A 20,098-nucleotide genomic window follows, 5' to 3' on the forward strand; every position below is an offset into this window, starting at 1 on the left:
TCCCACTTTCCCAAAGGGAATAGTCTGGAAAGGGTTTAGACTGATGAAATATTTCTTAATATTTCTAGAGAAATTTAAAAAAATGGATTTTTAACTTTTACCATGCTTCCACTAGATTAGAAGTACCAAGTATCAGTTGTAGACAAGCTATTGGTTTCTTCCACCACATAAGAGATGCTTAACAAAGACATAAAATGTAATAAAACAATAACTGATTGTACCAATTATACTTTAAATAAAGGCAAAGACACTTAGCTGAACTTCTGTACCTATGTTTCACTTCTCTGTTCTGAACTGTTTTCTTAGCTGGAAAACCTGGATGACCTGGCAAGTGAGCTGAGCACAGGCTTAAGTTTCCTAATCCTTTCGGCTGAAGCATTCTATCTCTTTCTCTGGGAGATGATGTGTTTCTTTGAGAAACAGTGAACTAGAAGAGAAGCCTTTCCTCTTAGGCTCTTGTCTCCCACTGAAAAACTCCCCACCCTCTCAAACCTATAAGGCAGGATCATCTATTGTTTTGCTTATTCAATGCTGAAACAGCCCTTGGGAAATCAAAATTGATCCCTTTGGTCTGCCTAGTTCTAGACAAAATAAGGAGAGGTTCAGAAATATAATAATAACTTGCATTTATCTGAGATTTTAAAGGCTTAAAACAGTTTCCTCACAACACCCTTGGGTAGGTGCCAAGGCAACAAATCCATTTCTCAGAATGAGTATTCTGTCACCTCTGCTCACAGAAAAAAAGCAAAGCAAAAAAAAAAAAAAACAAACCAGCCAGGCACTTGGGAAGTCAAATCTCAGTCTTGCCTAGGCAAGTACATGTATTCACTGCCATGTGCTATAACTTCTGGGGATTGGGAATCTTCTACTACCTTAATGAGAAGGCAAGAGACCGATGTTCCAAACTATTCAGGGCCCCAAAGAGCCTGCTAAGAAGGCAGCTCTTTCAAGGCACAATTAACAGTCAGCCTTTGGTCATGGGGATATGCAAGAACCAACCATGGGCCCATCTTCTACGTTACTCCTGTAGCAGGTATGCGTTGGCTGTTTCTCCCAGAACCAGGCTTGTTGCATCTGCCCTCTAAGGGTTTTAGGGTACCGTGAGGAGTTTTGGAGATACCTCCTCTAATCCCATCAGCTGGCAGTTTCCCCCAGTATTAGGAGCCGTTCACTAGCACCTCAATTCCGTTTAACCACTTTACACCCATTACCTTTTACAAAGAGAAAGTTTCAAAAAAAAAAAAGGAATTTTCTCTGTTTCCCCTAATACATTAAAGGGATACTCTTCCCTATACCACCTCAACCCTTGGGAGCTAGTAGTCCCAAAACCTGGCTCAATTCTTACATAGCATTGGTCCCACCAAGTTCATGTCCAGACGCTTAATGTTGGTCTGGTTCCAGAAGGTTGCTTCTTGCTCTGTGGGGCAGCAGTACTGGGTTGGCAACAAAACTCAACATGGATTCTTGACTCCTAGATCCCCGTGGCTTCTAACCTTTCAAAGTCCAGGATGTCTGAGACTCCACTCCCTTTACCTGGAATGGAAAAAAAAAAAAAGGTAGAAGAAGCAAGGTACTAAGGCTTTTCCCACAGAGCCACATGACGTCAGAGGGCAGAAGACCCCATTATCTCTCATTGGATGTTGTGAGCAAAGGAGTCCTGCTACTAGAGAGCCGCTGAAGGGAAAATGGCCAAAAGGCCTAGGCCAGACCAGTCTTTTTTGAAGGTCTCTGAAACCAAACAGCCTCCTCTTCACCATGTAACTAGCTAACCAGAACATCATGTCACATCAAAGACTCTCGATTTAATCAAAGAAACAAAGGCCGGACTTATCAAGGGCACTTGATTAAATAAGTGCTCCGAAAGAGAAAACAGTAAAAAAGTCCCACCTTAATTACTGATACAGCTTAACACGAGAACCTCAGAAGAATGCATTAGCAAAAGCTTAAAAGAAACAGCAATAACTTGTAACTACTGTTCTATCTCCCAAGAAGGTAAAATACTTAAAATATCAAAATAGGAAACTTGTAGTGGAACTACTGAACAGTTATTTTCCATTCACCTTCGCTTTGCACCGTCTTCCTAAATGTCTGTATTCTCTGGCTCCTCCCTTTGTTGATCATCTTTCCCTCTAAAAAGTACTTTAGGGGGTACCTCCTATAATGAAGTTGGCACTCACCTTAGGACCCAGGAACCCCTGATCTCTTAAATTCATGAGGAAACTAATGAGCCTAGCTATTTCCATCTTATCAATCACCTGTACTCACGGAAGGATCATAAAACAGAAGAGGCACCAAGGCCACAAAGCCCAAGGTTAGGCTTTCTGAGGCAGGACATGTGCCCATTGCAGTCACCAGACTACTGACCCGCTCCTCTACTCAGAGGATCCTGACACTCTTGGGCAGACAAGGAAAGAGAAGACTAGAGAGAAAGCTCACTTCTTTTTAAGGTTTGCTGCATAGGTAACTCTTCCTGCCTCATTGGCCGATCTGGCTGCCACCACAGGGACTGTTGTCCAGCAGAGGGTTTGCTGCATTATCCTAAAGTTCAAGCTTTTAGCAATAAAGTCAGCATACATAGCCTCATGGAAAGGACCACTATAAACATGTCATAGGAAGGGACCAAGTTCCAGGCAAACTCCGTGGAGTTTTCTCTAGCCAGAGCCAATAGAGAAGTGGGGGGAGGGGAAGTCCTTCTGATTCACATCCATTATCCTCTCCATAGTCTCCCAAAGATCTAGAGCTTGACGGTATCTGAGAGGTTATATAGTCCAGCCACTTCCTTTTTAAATGAAGAAACCATAGAGTTTGTTAGGTCCTCAAAGGTCACATGTCAGAGGTGGAAATGATGCGGTTTAAGAGGTTCAAGGACCCCGCAAAGACCAGAGTACTGTACAAGATAGTCTGGAATGAATTCCTGGACTCAAGCATTCTTTAAGTCAAGGTGGTGAAGATTTATTGCAATGCCAGCATGGTAGGCAGAGCTCCCTAAGACGCTTGCCACATAACAGAAATAATGCTAAAGCTAATATAGGAAAAGTAGTGGATTATCTGGCAGATATGCTAATTAGGTGATAACTTATAACCTTGGTCACTAGTATCATTCACTACTGAAACCAGGGGAAGGGATTTCTCAGGTGTATTTTTGGTCTGTTATGTCTGTAGCAAGATAGTTTTGAGAGTTGATGTCTATAGCTTGATCTCTGGATTGAATATGATAACTTTGAGAATCAATACATGATAATCTTGTAGTTTCAAGATGGTCCTGTTTCTTCAGAGGTCAGCTGGTTCTTGTGATGAGGAAAGATAGTTTGTGTGCCAGCAGTGGCAGAAATACAGGATGGCGTAATCAACACAAAAAGACAAAGACATGGGGTTAGGCGAGTCGTATAGTCGTGCTATAGACTGACTTTAATGGAGTTACTGACAGTATTTTATACAGGTTAATTGCTGAGTCATCTAGACTTCAAAGAAGAGTACAATAAAGCATTGGTTAAGTTTTTTATCTCCTTGTTCCTAGGACTGAGACACTATTTTTACTAACCAAATTGAAACATTTATGTTCTCTTGCATATAGATAACCAGACTGAAACATTTCTTTCATCACCCATGTGGGCAATCAGCTACAAAGGCAGGTTTTCTTTGCCATGTCTTCTCATCCTAAAACTGGCCTTGCCATGAATAGACCCATTTTCAATTGACCCTGTCTTGCAGAGGTCTAAGAGGCCTAAACAGGACGTAGCTGGCTCCCTACAGGTTTGTCTTACTGGGGCCCACTAATGAGTTATTGCTAGGCATAGTGTCCCTTGGGCTGGGGAGGAAACTGTAAGGGATAGTGTTTAAGGGATAGAAGCTAGGGAGAAATGTGATCTTGGAATTGGGGTCCAAGCACAAGCATCCAAGCACCACATTAGTATTTGAACCCAAGTCATACGATCATAGATTAAGAGCAGGAAGGGACCTCAGAGGCAATCTAGTCCAACATGCTCATTTTGCAGATGAGAAAACTGAAACCCAGGTTACTTAAGTACCAGAGGTGATATTTGAACCCGGGCAGGTCCTCTGATTCTAGAGCCGGTGTACTTTGCACCATACTGTGATGTTGCCCTTAGCTCTTCATTCTCACCAGATGTCTAATTATTGTTCCCTAAACATGACAAGCCCATTTATTAGAAAAGCACTATTTAAAGATGAGTTTTATTTTTCCACATCCTGAGTCTCACTCCAGGATGCCCTCCCTCCTTAACAGGGTGCCTGGCATATAGTAGGTGCTATATAAATGCTTATTTCCTTCTTCTTTTCATCTCTCTAAAGTTTATTCATCCTTTGAGCTCCTCCTTATGGCTTCCTTCCTCAGGGAAGTCTTTTTTGACCACTCTGTCTGTACTGAGTCTGTACTGATCTCTTTATCAGAGTACATATCATTAAACCAGGCATTTGACACTAAATACAAATACTTTCTATTTACTCTGTATAGAATTTATACTTATTTAACTTGCTTGGTGTATCTTCTGCTGTGTGTAAGCTTCTTGGGGTGGGGTGGGACTTTGTCACTGTATCCCCACATCTGGTATGGTGCATTGACCGTAGATAACTCTGTCATTTCTATTGTGCATTTATTTAGCTTTGGATGTGAGTATGGCCAGAGTACTTCCTTGACCTCTCAAGAGTAAGGGCCTGGGAAAAAAAAGTATCTGTACAGTAGTCTTTTTTTGTTGTTGAGTCATTTCAGTCGTGTCTGATTCTTCATGATCCCATTTGGATTTTTCTTGGCAAAGACATTGGAGTGGTTTGCCGCTTTTTTCTGCAGGACAGTGTAATCGACTCTTAAGTACATAAGAGCTGCTCTGGTGTCTGGCCTGAGAGTCTAAAGGGACACCCAGTGTGGCTGAGGCAGTGTCTTTTTAAAAATTAATTACATTAACGATGAAAATAATAATTGGCACTTATTATAATCCGTTAGGTTTAGAAAGGACTTTCCTTATAATCTCCTACTTAAAGTAGGTGCTAGTAGGAGTAGCATTTTGCCTGTTTGACAAATGAGCGCTTAAGACACTTGCTCAGTCCCCTTATGGGAAGAGCTCAGCTAATGTGGGCTCCCCAGGGATGCAGGTGCCCTTGGAAACTGGGCAGTATTCACAGAAGGAAGAAAACTTTCCCGGCCTGGGGAAAGGGCGGGGGGAGGAGAAGGCAGGCAGGGCAGTGGCTGGCCTCGGAGCAGTGATTGGCTGTGGGGAGGCAGTATGCTAATTAGCACTCGTGAGACTTTCGGGGTCCTGGACAGCTTCCGGCCGGGGGAACGAGCTGTGCGGGGGCTCGTGCGTTAGCGTGCTTGTTCGGGACGATGCGCCGCGTGGGTTTGGGGCGGGAGTCTGGAGAGTATGGGAAAGTAGCCGTGAGCTCAGGGTGAGCGGGGTGGACTGGGGTTTGCGCGTCGGGAGAGTGTTAGTTAAGACTATACTTTCAGGGATCATTTCTATAGTATGTTACTAGAGAATTGTGGCTGAAAGTGTAGCACGGAGGTAACCACGAGGAGGAGCTGTGGTGTTCTCTTCTGAGCGTGAAGCTGGTTTGTAACGCTGCTTGTGGGCAGTTGTTACTTACCATTGATGATCGTTCTTCCCTACTTCTGGGTGGGGTGAGAGGAAGAGAACGCAGGCTGAGTGGCCTTCGCATTGTATTTTCTTGTGTGGGAAAAAAACGTTATATTATCTTCTTTTTCTTTCTAATTTGCCGTTAATACTGCTAAAAATCACCTCATTGTTTTTACTTACCCTGTTTTTTGACTGGTGTATACCAAATCGTATTCTTGCTTTTTATTTTTCAAGAAGTTTTGGTTTTTTTTTTCGGGCCCTGCCTTTCCGCCCCGCGTCCCGGCTTCTTCCACGTCCCAGCCCGCGCCCCGGCGCCGCCATGTCCGCTCTGGCTCCGCGCCTGCTGAGCGGCGTGACGTGCCCCGGCCGCTGCCTCGTGCGTGTCCCACGCGCGGCCGGCCCGGGAGGAGCTGAGCACGCTGGACAAGGCCGTTGGTTTGGCCGCCAGCTTTGTGTGCCTCCTCGTGCCCGGGGGCTGGGTCTTATCCCACCTGGAGAGCTACAAGAAGGAGTGAAGGAGCGGCTCTCTGGACATTCCTCCGTGACCTCAGGATCTGCCTGCACCCCGGACCACGAGCTCCCCACATTCCGCCCCCAGCAGTCTTCTGATGAGTTAATCATGACCACTCGATTTTTCCCAGGCTTAGTGCTGTCCGCTCTGGCCTGGGCAGATGGGACCTCCTCCGCATGTTAAAATAAAATCACTCGAAACCTCTCTTCAAAGGTTTCAAAGAAACCTCTTCTTTTTTTGGGGGGCCCCCAAAAAAATTTAGCCTGTTGACTATTTGGTTTTTCTGTTTTGAGAACAATTATGTTTTTTGATTTCAACACGTAGATTCTCTCGGGCATCTTAGGGTGTGGCCTTCGGGTTTTATTTTACATAGAGAAGTTGTTGGTTTTTTATGGTGTAATGTGTCAATAATTCTTGTTCTTGTCTTTTTTTATATGAAGATTGTTGGGTGGAAGTAGTTTTGAAGTACTCGTTGAAGTGCTCGTTTGCAAGGTTTCTAGTTACAATTACGATTTGAAGTTAAACGGTTTTTCTTTCAAGTCCAGCACTTTGTTCTGCTCTTATTAGTTTTTCTAACGGCTATGAATTTTTCCAAGTAGGATCAAGGAGTTGGAAATTGAGGAGCTACCCAATAGTTAGGCAATGACTGGACTTCTTGTGGTATATTAATATGATGAAATGCTATTGTGCTGTGAGAATTTATGGAGAGTGGAATTGATGCAAGGTGAAGTGAGCTGAACCAGAACAATTTATACAATAGCAACAATATTGCAAAGATTATCAGTTCGAAAGACCAAAATGACCAAGGACTGATGATTAAGAAAGAGAACTGATGTACTGCAGTGAGGATTGAAGCATATTTTCTTCTATCTCCCTCTTTCTTGGATCATGGCTAATGTAAAAATTTGTTTTGCATCTCTATCCGTCTTTGTAATGGTTTTTATTTTTCTTGCTCCTCAATGAAGGAGGAGAAAGGAGGAAATTTGAAAGTGAAAATAAAGCTGAATTTTAAAAAATGACATTCTCTCTAACCATGAATTTCAAAGTTGATAAGAATTGAGATTTCCATTCTTTGCAGCTGCTTTTCAGCAAGTCATCAATGTGAGGCATTTGAGGCATACCTTCTTTCTTTTGGGGGGGGATTTTTTTTTCTGTTGAGCTTTTAAAAACTCACTTTTAATGATTTCATTTTAATTAATATCTGGCATTATAGGGAAAAGACTAAAGTCTTCATGATGGAATGTAGTAATACAATTTACATGTTAAATTCAACTGCACTCTTGTTTGCCTTTGTTCAACTTTTGGATAACATGATGAAGGAAAGTTATAAAAATAAATAAAACTTGCATCTCAGCATACACATGACAAGAGATTGATCTAAAACTTTAAAATTGTAGTTGAGTAGCAAAGAGCAGTTCATGAAAGTTGCCTTCATTCATTCTTCCATTTACCTTGCAGGAATTTATGTTGACACTGTAAATTCCCTGGGCCAGACAGCACTTTTCACTGCAGCATTGTTAGGTCTTCCCAAATTAGTTGATGTCCTGGTGGATTATGGATCAGACCCAAATCAGTAAGTATCTTGCAGTTATGATGCAAAAGATTGCCAATAGTCTCTAAAGATGCCTTAGATCTTTCGAAAATCATGTTGTTAGAAAACAGCACTAGTAATCTTGACCAGTGGAGGCCAGTTTGAATTAAGAAATATTTATTTATTAAGAAGCAGTTTTACAGAACTTCTATAAAAACTTTCTAAGGTAAGCCCTTCTAAGCTTGTTTAAATGGAATAGATGAGATATTTGTAATTAACATTATCATTTGCACATTTTTTAATCAATGTATTTAAAATCTCTTTTTAAAAAGTTCCATTACCTAATCATTTGCACTATTAATTTACTTAATAAGTCTCATCTTTAGAGAGAATGTAAGAGTCATTGGTTAGAACCAATAATTTAGTACAATAATGCCTTTCTGGAATACTTTTTGGAGTTCAGTGGATAAAACATCATTCTTCATTTCTTAAAATTAATGAAACTTGAGAGCAAAATCCAAAACCTTAAGTTTTTAAAACTGACTAGATTTTTTTTTTCAGAAACAGGTTGGGTGAGGTATTTTCACTTGGATTTGTGACATAGTTCAGAAATTTATAGAATCAAAGAGGCCTCCAGAGCATTACCTAGTTGCGTATATATTATACATGGCTTAATTATTATACATGTGCATAAATATCAGCCTTCGTAATAAAACTGGAGATCATAGGATTTAGAGCTGGAAAGAACCAGAAATTATCTAATTCAGGGCCGGGAAACCTGTGGCCTCCAGGCCACATATGGCCTGGAGGCCTCAGGTTCCCCACCCCTAATCCCTGCCTTTTATTTAAATGATAAAGCTACAGTGAGCAATGTAATACAGTTATTTATAGATACTATAAAGTTACATGATAAAGATGTTTTTAAGTTAGTGGTCTCCAAAGTGGGGACCTTGTAAAGAATGGTTGTAAAAGTTACGTGATTGCTCAGTTGGAGGATGGGAAGATGACTCTAACTGCATTCTCTCAACAATAGTTAATTGTGGGGCTTTTTTGCAATACAACCACATCCATACTTCACCCATTCTCTGCCAGTACTCCACTAGTCTACCACCTCCAGCATGTGGGCAAGCTCCTAACCTCTCCCCTTGAGCGATTATAACTCATTCAGTTTCTCAAAACATCTCTGCTGTGTAGGTCCTACTGGGAAAATTCTCCCCTCTCACTGCCAGCATAACCTAGAAATCACCTTATGACTGTGGCAAATGTAACCTTCAAGAGGGTAGGCCGTGATCCCAACCCTTCCCACCTGCATTTTTGTTTTGGGTTGTACAGAGTGGAAATGAACTTCACAGTAGTGTGCCTGTGTAAGATGGGTCATAGTGTTCATATCTGTAGCTGGGAGAGACCTCAGAGCCATTTAGTCCAACCTTTTATTTTACTGTCTGGAAAACTGTGAGCCAAGAAGGTTAAGTGACTTGCCCAAAGTCAGACAGCAAGCCATTGATATAGAAGGGGCCATATCTGTGACCCCATTAATATGACAATTTATAGGCTTGAGGAGATGCTGCCAAAGCAGGTCTTTGTCACCTTCTCTGATACTTGTAGACATAAGAGTTACATACAGCACAGAGGTTAAATGACACTTCATGGCCACTGCATCAGAGGCAAAACATGAACCCAGTTCTTCCTGGCTTCAGGACCAGCTCTCTACTTGTTAGGCCATACTGCTTCTCTATAAATAAATATATAATATTGGGGATTTGTGCTCAAAAATGTTTTTCACCTTGGTACATGACCAAAAAAGTGTGGAAGCCAGTGGTCTAGACTAAACCTTTGTTCCCAGAATCTATTTTCTGGCTATCTACATAATTTGAATTTTTTATGCCAGTGATTATTTCACTCTAAATTATTTAGTATGAACTTATTCATCTTTGAACAATAGACTTGTATATATGGTCCCCTATTAGAATATAAGGTCCCCTTTTGGAATGTAAGGTCCTTGATGTTAGGGACTGTTTCACTTTTGTTTTTGTATCTCCTAGTGTGCTTAGCATGGTACCAGGCACATAGTAAGCCCTTATTGTACACTTGTTGAATCAAAAATACTTGTTAAACATGGCAAGTCATTTTATGGAAATAAACTTGAATTTTATCTATTTTGTCCCCAGGTTTCTTGGCATCCCAGTAATGGCCCCATAGCACCAGGCTTTCCAGACCAGTGTTCTGTCAGTACATTATGAGGCAGTAGGGCTAGCACAGTAGATATAGTACTGGGCCTGGAGTCAGGCAGACTTGAGTTCAAATTCTGCCTTAGACACTTCCTAGCTGCATGACCCTGGGCAGGTTGCTTAATGCTGTTTGCCTCTGTTTTCTCATCTGTAAAATGACCTGGATAAGTAAATGGCAGACCACTCTAGTGTCTTTGCCAAGAAAACCCCAAATGGGGTCACAAAGAGTCAGACTCAACTGAAATGAGTGAACAACAACAAAATGCAAAATGCAATATGAATTTAAACCACACTTCTGTCATTTGCAAGCTGTGGAACCCTGGGCAGATTACTTCTCTGAGGCTCGGGCCCTAAGTCTCTAAATAATGGGGGGAGAGGAAAAGGGGAGTACAAACTGCCAATGTAGTAGTATCTTTCAATTCTAAATACTCTTCATTTTGTTTCTTGCCGCATTAGTTAGCAGAGTAATGAACTGAAGCCTGTCACAGGTATAGTGAAGAACAGCTTAGTTAGTTCAAAAGAACACCTACTTCAGAATTCATAGCCCTGATTTTTGCTCACAGCCCTGGCACTAACATGCTTTGTGACCAATCATGTGTGTAAAGGGCCTCTATTTTTTAAACTTTTTGAATTTGTGGGTTTTATAGGCTTGGAGAGCTAGCCAGCAGCATTCTAAGGCTCTTCCCATTTGCTCTTTGTTGTGGGGGAAACTTTCCACTTGCTTTTTATGGTCTAACATTTGGTCTGATGTTCCTTAGTCGCTGCTTTGATGGAAGTACACCTGTTCATGCAGCAGCATTTTCAGGTAATCAGTGGATCCTCAGCAAACTGTTGGATGCAGGTGGTGACCTGAGACTCCATGATGAAGACGGCAAAAAACCTCAGACCTGGGCATTGTCTGGAGGGAAGGAGAGAAGCGCCTCGGTAAGGCTGTGCCACAAAATAAGGTGGAGTGCTCTCTAGGAAGCAGCCCTGACTTGATTAAATCTTCTCTTACAAGAACCGTTCAGGGTTTTGATCCAAAAGAAATGAAGTTGTTTAAGACAGATCATTCCAATAATATTATTTCTTAATATCTGTAATACAACTGAGGCCCTAGTAGAGGAAGCTAGGTGGCACAGGGGATAGAGTGTTGGATTTGCAATCTGGAAGACTTGAGTTCAAATCCTATCTTGGACATTTACTTAACCGTGTGATCCTAGGCAAGTTGCTTATCCTCTCTCAACCTCAGTTTCCTCTTCTGTAAAAAGAGAATAATAGCACCTTTTATACAGGGTTGTTGTGAGGATCATACATACATATATATACATACATGTATATATACATATAATTATACACATATATGTATGTGCATATATAGTGCTTTGCATCCCTTAAAGCACTGTATAAATGCTAGGCATTAATTTTTTAAATTATGATTTATCTTTTTCAGTCAGCAAAAATCTACATTTTCACTCTCCCATCCTAACCACATGCCTCTTACTAGTATATATGGTCAAGCAGATGAAATTTCTGCATTGGGAAATATTTATGTCACTTTGCACTCTGAATCCTTAACCTCTCTGTCAAGAATTAAGTAGCATATTTCATCATTAGTCCTTTGGAATCATGGTTGGTCATTATGCTGACAAGAGTTCCTAATTCTTTCAAAGTTGTTACTTCTTTACCATATTGTTGTCATTGTATAAATTGTTCTTCTAATTCTGTTCCTCCATTCATCACATACAAGTTACCCTTCACTTCTTATAATGGTATAGAATTGCATCATATCAATATACTGTAACTTGTATATCCATTCATAAATTTATGCACATCCCTTCAGATTATTTTTCTTCGCCACCTCAAAAAGAGTTATAAATATTTCTGTACGTTCCTGGTTAGTTTGTTTTGCTTAGGACTAATCCCTCCTTTAACCTATCCTCACTGTAATTCCCTCTCCTACCTCTTTCCTTTCTCTCCTATTTCCTTCTTGAGTGAAATATGTGTCAGTACATTGTGTGTATGTCTGTGTGTGTATTCTTCTCACCTTTAACCAGTTCACATGAGTGAGGTTACGTCTTCCATGTTTATATAGATATCTGCTTGCTCTACTCTGATTATATGAAATGATTTTCCCTAACCTTTCTTTCCCTTACCCCACATCACAGTGCGTTCCTGTTCTCCTCTTTTTCCATTCTTCTCTTAAGTTCATCGGAGCATAACAGAACTCCCCAAAGAGATCAAAGAAAGAGGAAAAAGGACTCGTGCAAAAATATTTATAGCAGCTCTTTTTGTAGTAGCAAAAAATTGGAAACTAAAGGGACATCCATCAATTGGTGAATGGCTAAAGAAGTTATGGTATATCAATGTGATAGAATATTGTGTGTGTAAGAAATGGTGAATAGGTGGCACAGTGAGTAGAGCACCTGCCCTGGAGTCAGGAGGACCTTAGTTCAAATCCGGCCTCTGACCCTTGACACACTTACTAGCTGTGTGATCTTGGGCAAGTCACTTAACCCCAATTGCCCTGCCTTCTTCCCTCTAAAGAAAGAAAGAAAGAAACGGTGAATAGGATGGATTCATAAAAACCTGGAAGTACTTGTATGAACAGATGCAAAGTGAAGTGAGCAGGAGCAGAACCAGAATAGGTTACACATTAACAACAATATTGTAAAGATAATCAACTCTGAAAGACTTGGTAACTTTGAACGTATTTTTTCTTTTCTCTCTTTCTTCCCTTCCTTCCTTTCTCTTTCTTCCTTCCTTTCTCTCTTCCTTCTCTTCCTTCCTTCTTTCCTATCTTCTTTCTTCCCTCTCCCTTTTCCTTCCTTCTTTCCATGGCTAATACTGGAAAATGTTCTGCATTACTATATGTATTTGCAATGGGCTTTGTTTTTCTTACCTTCTCAATGGGTGGTGGAGAGAAGGGAGAGAATTTGGAACTAGGGCAGGGAAAGATGTAACAGAAACACTCCCAGGCCTTGTCTAAATAGATTCTTTCTATGAACCCTGATCGTGATAGGGTTCAGAGGCAACAGATGTATTAGGAACAGATCCTCACATTTGAATGTAAGCAGTTTGTCCTTGTTTAGTCCTTTATGTTGCCACTTTTATGTTTTACTTAACTTCTCTATTCTAATTTCAGAGGTTTTTCTGAAGCTTTGTGCTGATCATCAGAAATGCTTAGAAGTCTTCTATTTCATTAACTGGCAACTTTTTCCTCATGTAGTATGATACTTACTTTTGCTGAGCAAGTTATTCTTGGTTGTAAGCCTTTTGGAATATCATGTTACAAACTCTCCATTACTTTAAAGCAGCAGCTACTAAATGTTGTGTGATCCTGACTATGGCTCCTTGGTACTTGAATTCTTTATCTCTGGCTTCTTGACGTATTTTGTCTTTGACCTGAAAGCTCTTGATTTTGTCTATGATGTTCCTGGGAACTTGCATTTTAGGGTTTCTTTTAGGTGATTGATGGATTCTTTCCACTTTTCTCCCTAGTTCTAAGCGATATGGGCAGTTTTCTTGAAATATGATGTCTAGGTTTTGTGTGTGTGTGTGTGTGTGTGTATGCGTGTCTTGATAGTTGAATGATTCTTAAATTTTTTCTCCTTGTTATGTTTTACAGTTCACTTATGAGATACTATACATTTTCTTCTGTTTTTTCAGTCTTTTAACTTTGTTTTAATATTTCTTTTTAATTCTATTTTTTTTTGGAGGGGGGAAGGCAGGGCAGTTGGGGTTAAGTGACTTGCCCAAGGTTACACAGCTAGTACGTGTGTCAAGTGTTTTGAGGCTGGATTTGAACTCAGGTCCTCCTGACTCCAGGGCCAGTGCTCTACTCACTGTGTCACCTAGCTGCCCCTTTAATATTTCTTTTTGTCTCATAAAGTCATTAGCTTCTATTTGGCCCTTTTTAATTTTTTTTTTAGGAGTTTGATGCTTGGGCAAGGTTTTGTATCTCTTGTGCTAAGTTATTAATTTCCTTTTTTGATTCTTTCTTCAATAGCTCTTATTTCTTTTCTAATTTTTTCCTTAAGCTCTCTCATTTCATTTATAAAAACATTTTTAACTCTTAAACTCTTGCTTCATGAACTCTTTCAGAAGATCTAGTTGAGTTTGTGGCCAAAATATATTTTTCTTTGAAGCTTTGCTTATAGATATTTTGGAGTCACTCTTCTCTGTTTGTATCTTGAGCTTCCCTGCCACCATAATAGCTTTTTATGGTGAGGTTCTTTTTTGGTTTGCTCATTCTTCTAGTCTTCTTCCTGATTTCATACCTGATGTTAGGGCTAGGCTAGGTTGCATTCCTGGAAGGAAAGTCTGAGCTGATCCTATTGCTGCTTTCTTGAAGGATTAAGTATTTTGTGTTATTTCAGAATGTCAGGTACAGGCTAGGGGTTTTGCAAGTTTTCAGTTCTCCCTAAGTGTTCTGATCTAGAGCAAAGTATGATTGCTACCCCATAGTCTGAGTTTTGCAAGTTTCTGGACTGGGTTTGGGTCTGAGCAACAGTAGATGCTGCTGGACTGAGCCCTACTACTGGTACAGGCCCTCTGCTGGTACAGAAAGGCAGAGTTATAGGCTACCCTTGGGTCTGGGAGTTCTGCCCTGGTTATTCCTTTGCAGGCTGGGCTAGAAGCTGTACCTGAGACCCAGCTTAGCTCCTAGGATCTGAACCATACAGTTTCTCTTTGCTTATGAAATTTCTTTTTTCAGCACTGCCCAGGGCCTCTGTACTTGGAAGTCACCCCCTGTTGTAGAGGGTGCCCTCTATCTGTGACCCAAAACTGTATAGTGCATGAGGAAGTTGCCAGTTAATCCCTTTTTCCATAGCAGTGCATCAGTATGGGTCTAAGTGGTGTCCTGGTATGTGTCTGGGATCTCTTCTTGCCCAGGTAGATATCCTCTTGCTGGGCATATAGCTGCCTCTGGCCTGATACTGTCCCTGGTGTTCACAGACCTTCCTTTCTGTCTTTCTATGCCAAGCTGGTCTGGAGAAATGACTCGTTGTGACTGTTTTCTGGATTTCCCCATCAGGATTCAGTCTGGTGCATTTCTTTTTTTTTTTTTTTTAAATGCAATTTATTTATTTAACATATTTGGTTTTCAGCATTGATTTTCACAACATTTTGAATTACAAATTTTCTCCCCATTTCTATCCTCCCCCCCACTCCAAGATGGCTTATATTCTGGTTGCCCTGTTCCCCAGTCAGCCCTCCCCTCTATCACCCCCCTCCCCTCTCATCCCCTTTTCCCTTCCTTTCTTGAGGGCAAGATAAATTTCTACGCCCCATTGCCTGTGTATCTTATTTTTTAGTTGCATACAAAAACTTTTTTTGTTTTTGAACATCTGATTTTAAAACTTTGAGTTCCAAATTCTCTTCCCTCTTCCCTTCCCACCCACCCTCCCTAAGAAGTTGAGCAATTCAACCTAGGCCACACATGTATCATTATGTATAACCCTTCCACAATACTCATGTTGTGAAAGGCTAACTACATTTTTCTTCCCAACCCATCCCGCTTTATTGAATTTTCTCCCTTGACCCTGTCCCCTTTCCAAAGTGTTTGTTTTGATTACCTCCACCCCCATCTGCCCTCCCCTCCATCATCCCCCCGCCTTTTATTTTATTTTTTTATCTTCCTCCCTTTTCTTTCCTGTGGGGTAAAATACCCAACTGAGTATGTATGGTATTCCCCCTCAGGCCAAATCTGATGAGAGCAAGGTTCACTCATTCCCCCCTCACCTGCCCTCTCCCCTCCTCCCATAGAACTGCTTCCTCTTGCCACCTTTATGCGAGATAATCCACCCCATTCTATCTCTCCCTATCTCCCTCTCTCAGTATGTTACTCTCTCATCCTACTTAATTTCTTTTTATTTCTTTTAGATATCTTCCCTTCATCTTCAACTCACCCTGTGTCTGCTCTCTCTCTTTTACATATATATATATATATACACATAAACACACACACATATATATATACACATACATACACATACATACATATACACATAGATATATACATACATACACATTCACTTATATATATATACATAAACATATACGTATACATATATATATATATATATATATATATATATATATATATATATATATATATATATACATACACACATATATATGGATATTCCCTTCAACTACCCTAATACTGAGGTCTCATGAATCATACTCATCATCTTTCCATGTAGGAATGTAAACAAAACAGTTCAACTTTAGTAAGTCCCTTGCAATTTCCATTTCTTGATTACCTTTTCATGCTTCCCTTGATTCTTGTGTTTGAAAGTCAAATTTTCTATTCAGTTCTGGTCTTTTCACTGAGAAAGCTTGAAAGTCCTCTATTTTATTGAAAGTCCATATTTTGCCTTGGAACATGATACTCAGTTTTGCTGGGTAGGTGATTCTAGGTTTTAATCCTAGCTCCATTGACCTCCGGAATATCGCATTCCAAGCCCTTCGATCTCTTAATGTAGAAGCTGCTAGATCTTGGGTTATTCTGATTGGGTTTCCACAATACTCAAATTGTTTCTTTCTGGCTGCTTGCAGTATTTTCTCCTTGATCTGGGAGCTCTGGAATTTGGCAACAATATTCCCAGGAGATTTCTTTTTGGGATCTATTTGAGGAGGCGATCGATGGATTCTTTCAATTTCTATTTTGCCCTGTGGCTCTAGAATATCAGGGCAGTTCTCCTTGATAATTTCCTGAAAGATGTCATCTAGGCTCTTTTTTTGATCATGGCTTTCAGGTAGTCCAATAATTTTTAAATTATCTCTCCTGGATCTATTTTCCAGGTCAGTGGTTTTTCCAAGGAGATATTTCACATTGTCTTCCATTTTTTCATTCCTCTGGTTCTGTTTTATAATATCCTGATTTCTCATAAAGCCACTAGCTTCCACTTGCTCCAATCTAATTTTTAAAGTCGTATTTTCTTCAGTGGTCTTTTGAACCTCCTTTTCCATTTGGCTAATTCTGCCTTTGAAGGCATCCTTCTCCTCATTGTCTTTTTGGAGCTCTTTTGCCATTTGAGTTAGTCTGTTTTTTAAGGTGTTGTTTTCTTCAGTGTATTTTTCAGTATTTTTTTGGGTCTCCTTTAGCAAGTCATTGACTTGTTTTTCATGGTTTTCTCGCATCCTTCTCATTTCTCTTCCCAATTTTTCCTCTACTTCTCTAACTTGCTTTTCCAACTCCTTTTTGAGTTCTTCTATGGCCTGGGGCCAGTTCATGTTTTTCTTGGAGGCTTTGGTTGTAGGCTCTATGACTTTGTTGTCTTCTTTAGGCTGTATGTTTTGGTCTTCTTCTCCGCAGTCTTTGGTGTTTGTGGGTCGAGGGGGTCTGGTAACTGCCACAGCTCACATATTCAGGGCGCTAGGGCCCCCTCCGCCCGGCTTCTGGTCTGGATCATCCACGCCGCTCAGGCTGGGCTCTGCTCCACTCCGTTCCCAGCTCCGAGCTCCGTGTGGAATAGACCTCACCCAGAGACCATCCAGGCTGTCCTGGGCTGGAGACCTGCTTCCCTCTGCTGTTCTGTGGGTTCTGCCGTTCTAGAATTGGTTCAGAGCCATTTTTTATAGGTTTTTGGAGGGACTCGGGTACGGAGCTCACTCCAGTCCGTGCTTACCAGCCGCCATCTTGGCTCCGCCCTCCAGTCTGGTGCATTTCTTAGATACATTTGAAGGAGTTTTTGCAGGGTAGGACATCAGCTGTACTTCTTTCTGCTACTCTGTCCCCACAGTGCTAGCTGTTATTATAGGTTTCTGCAGCCTTCATCTCTGCTCTACACTATGCAGTTACCTCCAGGTCCATGTCTTCTGACAAGCCAGGCCAGGAGTTGGGCTTATCCTCTTCTCAATGGTCTTCTCCAAGAAGCTCTGTAGTGAATTCCTTTCCCGGAATAAAGCTGGTACTGACTGAGGACCCAGGAGCTCCAACCTCTTGAATTCACAAGGTTGCCTTCAGGGGTATAAAATTCTGTCTCAAAATCCCTACTCAGACACTTAGACGTAAAGAAGAAATTAGACAGAATAGGCAACCTAAGACCCAGGCTCAGGTTCTCTTAGACAGGCTACATGCCCCCTTCCAGGGTGGGAAAACCCCACATAGAAATCTTCCATGCTCCTTGTTCCAGAGACAAATGAAGAGACCCAAAGGGCAGAGTCACTCCTTTTCAGGTCCACTACAGGGACCACTCTTGCATTTGTGATCAGTCTTCTCCTATCCAGGCTCCGCCCCTCACCCAGCAGCCATAGCCTGGTAACAGGAGCAAAGGGCCAAGGAATCACCCAGGGTTTCCTGTGTCATCCCAAAGCAGTAAGCTGTGATAGCGTCCAGCCACATGTCTCTGGGAAGTGGTCAGAGTTCAGGCTTAGAGCGTGGGGAATAGGGGGATACTACTATTTATTCCTTTCCCTGTTACATATGGAAATAAAGCCACTCTCAGCCCAAATCCAATGAATGTTCTCGCATCTTAGATTATGGGGTTATAGCATCATTTCAAGTCAATTCCATTTATTGAACACCTTGCAAGGCTCTAGGGACACAAAGACAAAACCAAAATGGTCCCTGCCCTCAAGGAGCTTATATCCTAATGGAAAGGATACAGTGTACATGGATAAGCAAATGCAAAATGTATTCAAAGCAATACAGAGTAACTTCAGGAGGGGAAAACCCCAGAAACTGGGGAATCCCCAGGAAAGAGCTCATGAGAAGATGGCCCCTGAACTGTATTTGGAGGAGGAGGTGAAGGAAGAAGATTCTACAAGTTGAAGATGAGGAAGGAGAGTCTTCTACACATAAGAGACCACTTATACAAAGATATGGAGGCAGGAGTTTAGATTTGGAGTGTTGTCTACTTCCCTTGTCTCCCCCTTCCTCTTCCTCAAGTATTCTTTTGACCAAATGTGTGGTTGTCTGATGTTGAGAATTTATGCATCATTTATTGCAGATGTTGAAGTTCATGCACCGCTGTGCCTCCCATATGCAGGCAATCATTCAGGGATTTTCTTATGATCTGTTGAAGAAGATTGACTCTCCACAGAGACTCATCTGTAGCCCATCCAAATTTGGAAACCTGATACATGGGTAAGTGCCCTTCTAGCTAGGAAGCCCAACCAGGGACATAAATGGCCAACTATGTAGTCATTAAACCATAATGGTCAGACAGGGAGATTGCAGCCATTTGGTTGTGACAGCTGCCACCCTGCCAAATTACCAGACTTGGCCAACAAGGCACGGGGGTACCCTCTTCCTTCACTATTCCATGGAAACTAGTTCTATTCTAAGATTTCTGCCTGTTTGTACTTTTTTTGGGGGGGGTGGGGGTAGGGAGGAGGGAGATTGTTTCTGATATGATCCGTCTGACACTTACCTAGGCAAATTACTAAACCTCTTAGTGCCCAGGCAACTAAAAATTGAAAGGAAAAGTTACAGGGTAGCTGAGGACTTGCTTTGGAAAAGGGAGTTTCCTCACCAGGAGTTCCCTGCAACAATGAAGTTAAAGGTCCAGAGCCCAAGAAAGATCCAATAAAAAATAAATACTTGAGGTCACAGTGATTCAGTTAGTGTGGTTACTTGATAAGTCTTAAGAGACTGACTGGATGAATGTCTTTCCTTTGTTCACAGCTTGATTCAAGCCCCTCCATGATGTTAAAATGTGATCAGATATTATTATTGCTTCTATTATTTCTTGGTCCCTGGCTGTGTTCTTTGATAGCTGAGTTTATAAGACAGCTAAGCTTGAAATAAATGTAATAATAAATGTAAAAAAATGTAAAAAATAAATGTAATACTGACAGTATTGCTGTCATTAAGATCCCATTTCAGCTGCTTGGGTTTTATTTCCAGGAAAGTCTGTGAATATTGATGCAGAACAGGAAATTTCATTTTGCTTTAAAGGCTTACAGGAGAGCCTTCTCAACAGCTCTCCTGTTGAGCCAGCCCCACCAGACTGAGCTGTGAACTATGTGGCAACTTAAAGTGGCAATGAGGAGCCAGTACACAGATCTGGCAAAACATTCATGCAACAAAATGTGAATATTAGAAAGAGCAGCACTGTGTTGTGTGCTCTGCCCTTCTAGCAATAATGCATCATTTTTGTTTTCTTTTTTATTCACCCTGAATGGGAAAGTGGACAAAAGCATTACTTCTTCCTGATCCATGAGGGAAGTGCAAATGTAGAACTTTACTGTTTGCATGCATACTATTGCCATCTAGAAATATGTGTATTCCAAAAACAGCCCTTTT

General features: G+C 41.1%; 1 protein-coding gene and 1 non-coding gene across 2 annotated transcripts in view; both read left to right on the forward strand.

Annotated features, from left to right (window-relative positions):
• TEX14 (testis expressed 14, intercellular bridge forming factor) overlaps positions 1 to 20,098 on the forward strand; it is a 140,732-nt gene that overhangs the window by 11,310 nt on the left and 109,324 nt on the right. The window contains exons 2-4 of the mRNA XM_036755595.1: positions 7,561 to 7,675; positions 10,620 to 10,785; positions 18,801 to 18,937. Of these exons, the coding sequence (XP_036611490.1) occupies positions 7,561 to 7,675; positions 10,620 to 10,785; positions 18,801 to 18,937 (418 nt within the window). The remainder of the gene's footprint in view (positions 1 to 7,560; positions 7,676 to 10,619; positions 10,786 to 18,800; positions 18,938 to 20,098) is intronic.
• Positions 5,449 to 5,665, forward strand: LOC118849373. The gene has a single exon (XR_005010416.1). It is a non-coding gene; the product is annotated as a small nucleolar RNA U3 (small nucleolar RNA).

Source organism: Trichosurus vulpecula, chromosome 4 (assembly GCF_011100635.1).
Source record: "Trichosurus vulpecula isolate mTriVul1 chromosome 4, mTriVul1.pri, whole genome shotgun sequence".
Classification (NCBI taxonomy): Eukaryota; Metazoa; Chordata; class Mammalia; order Diprotodontia; family Phalangeridae; genus Trichosurus; species Trichosurus vulpecula.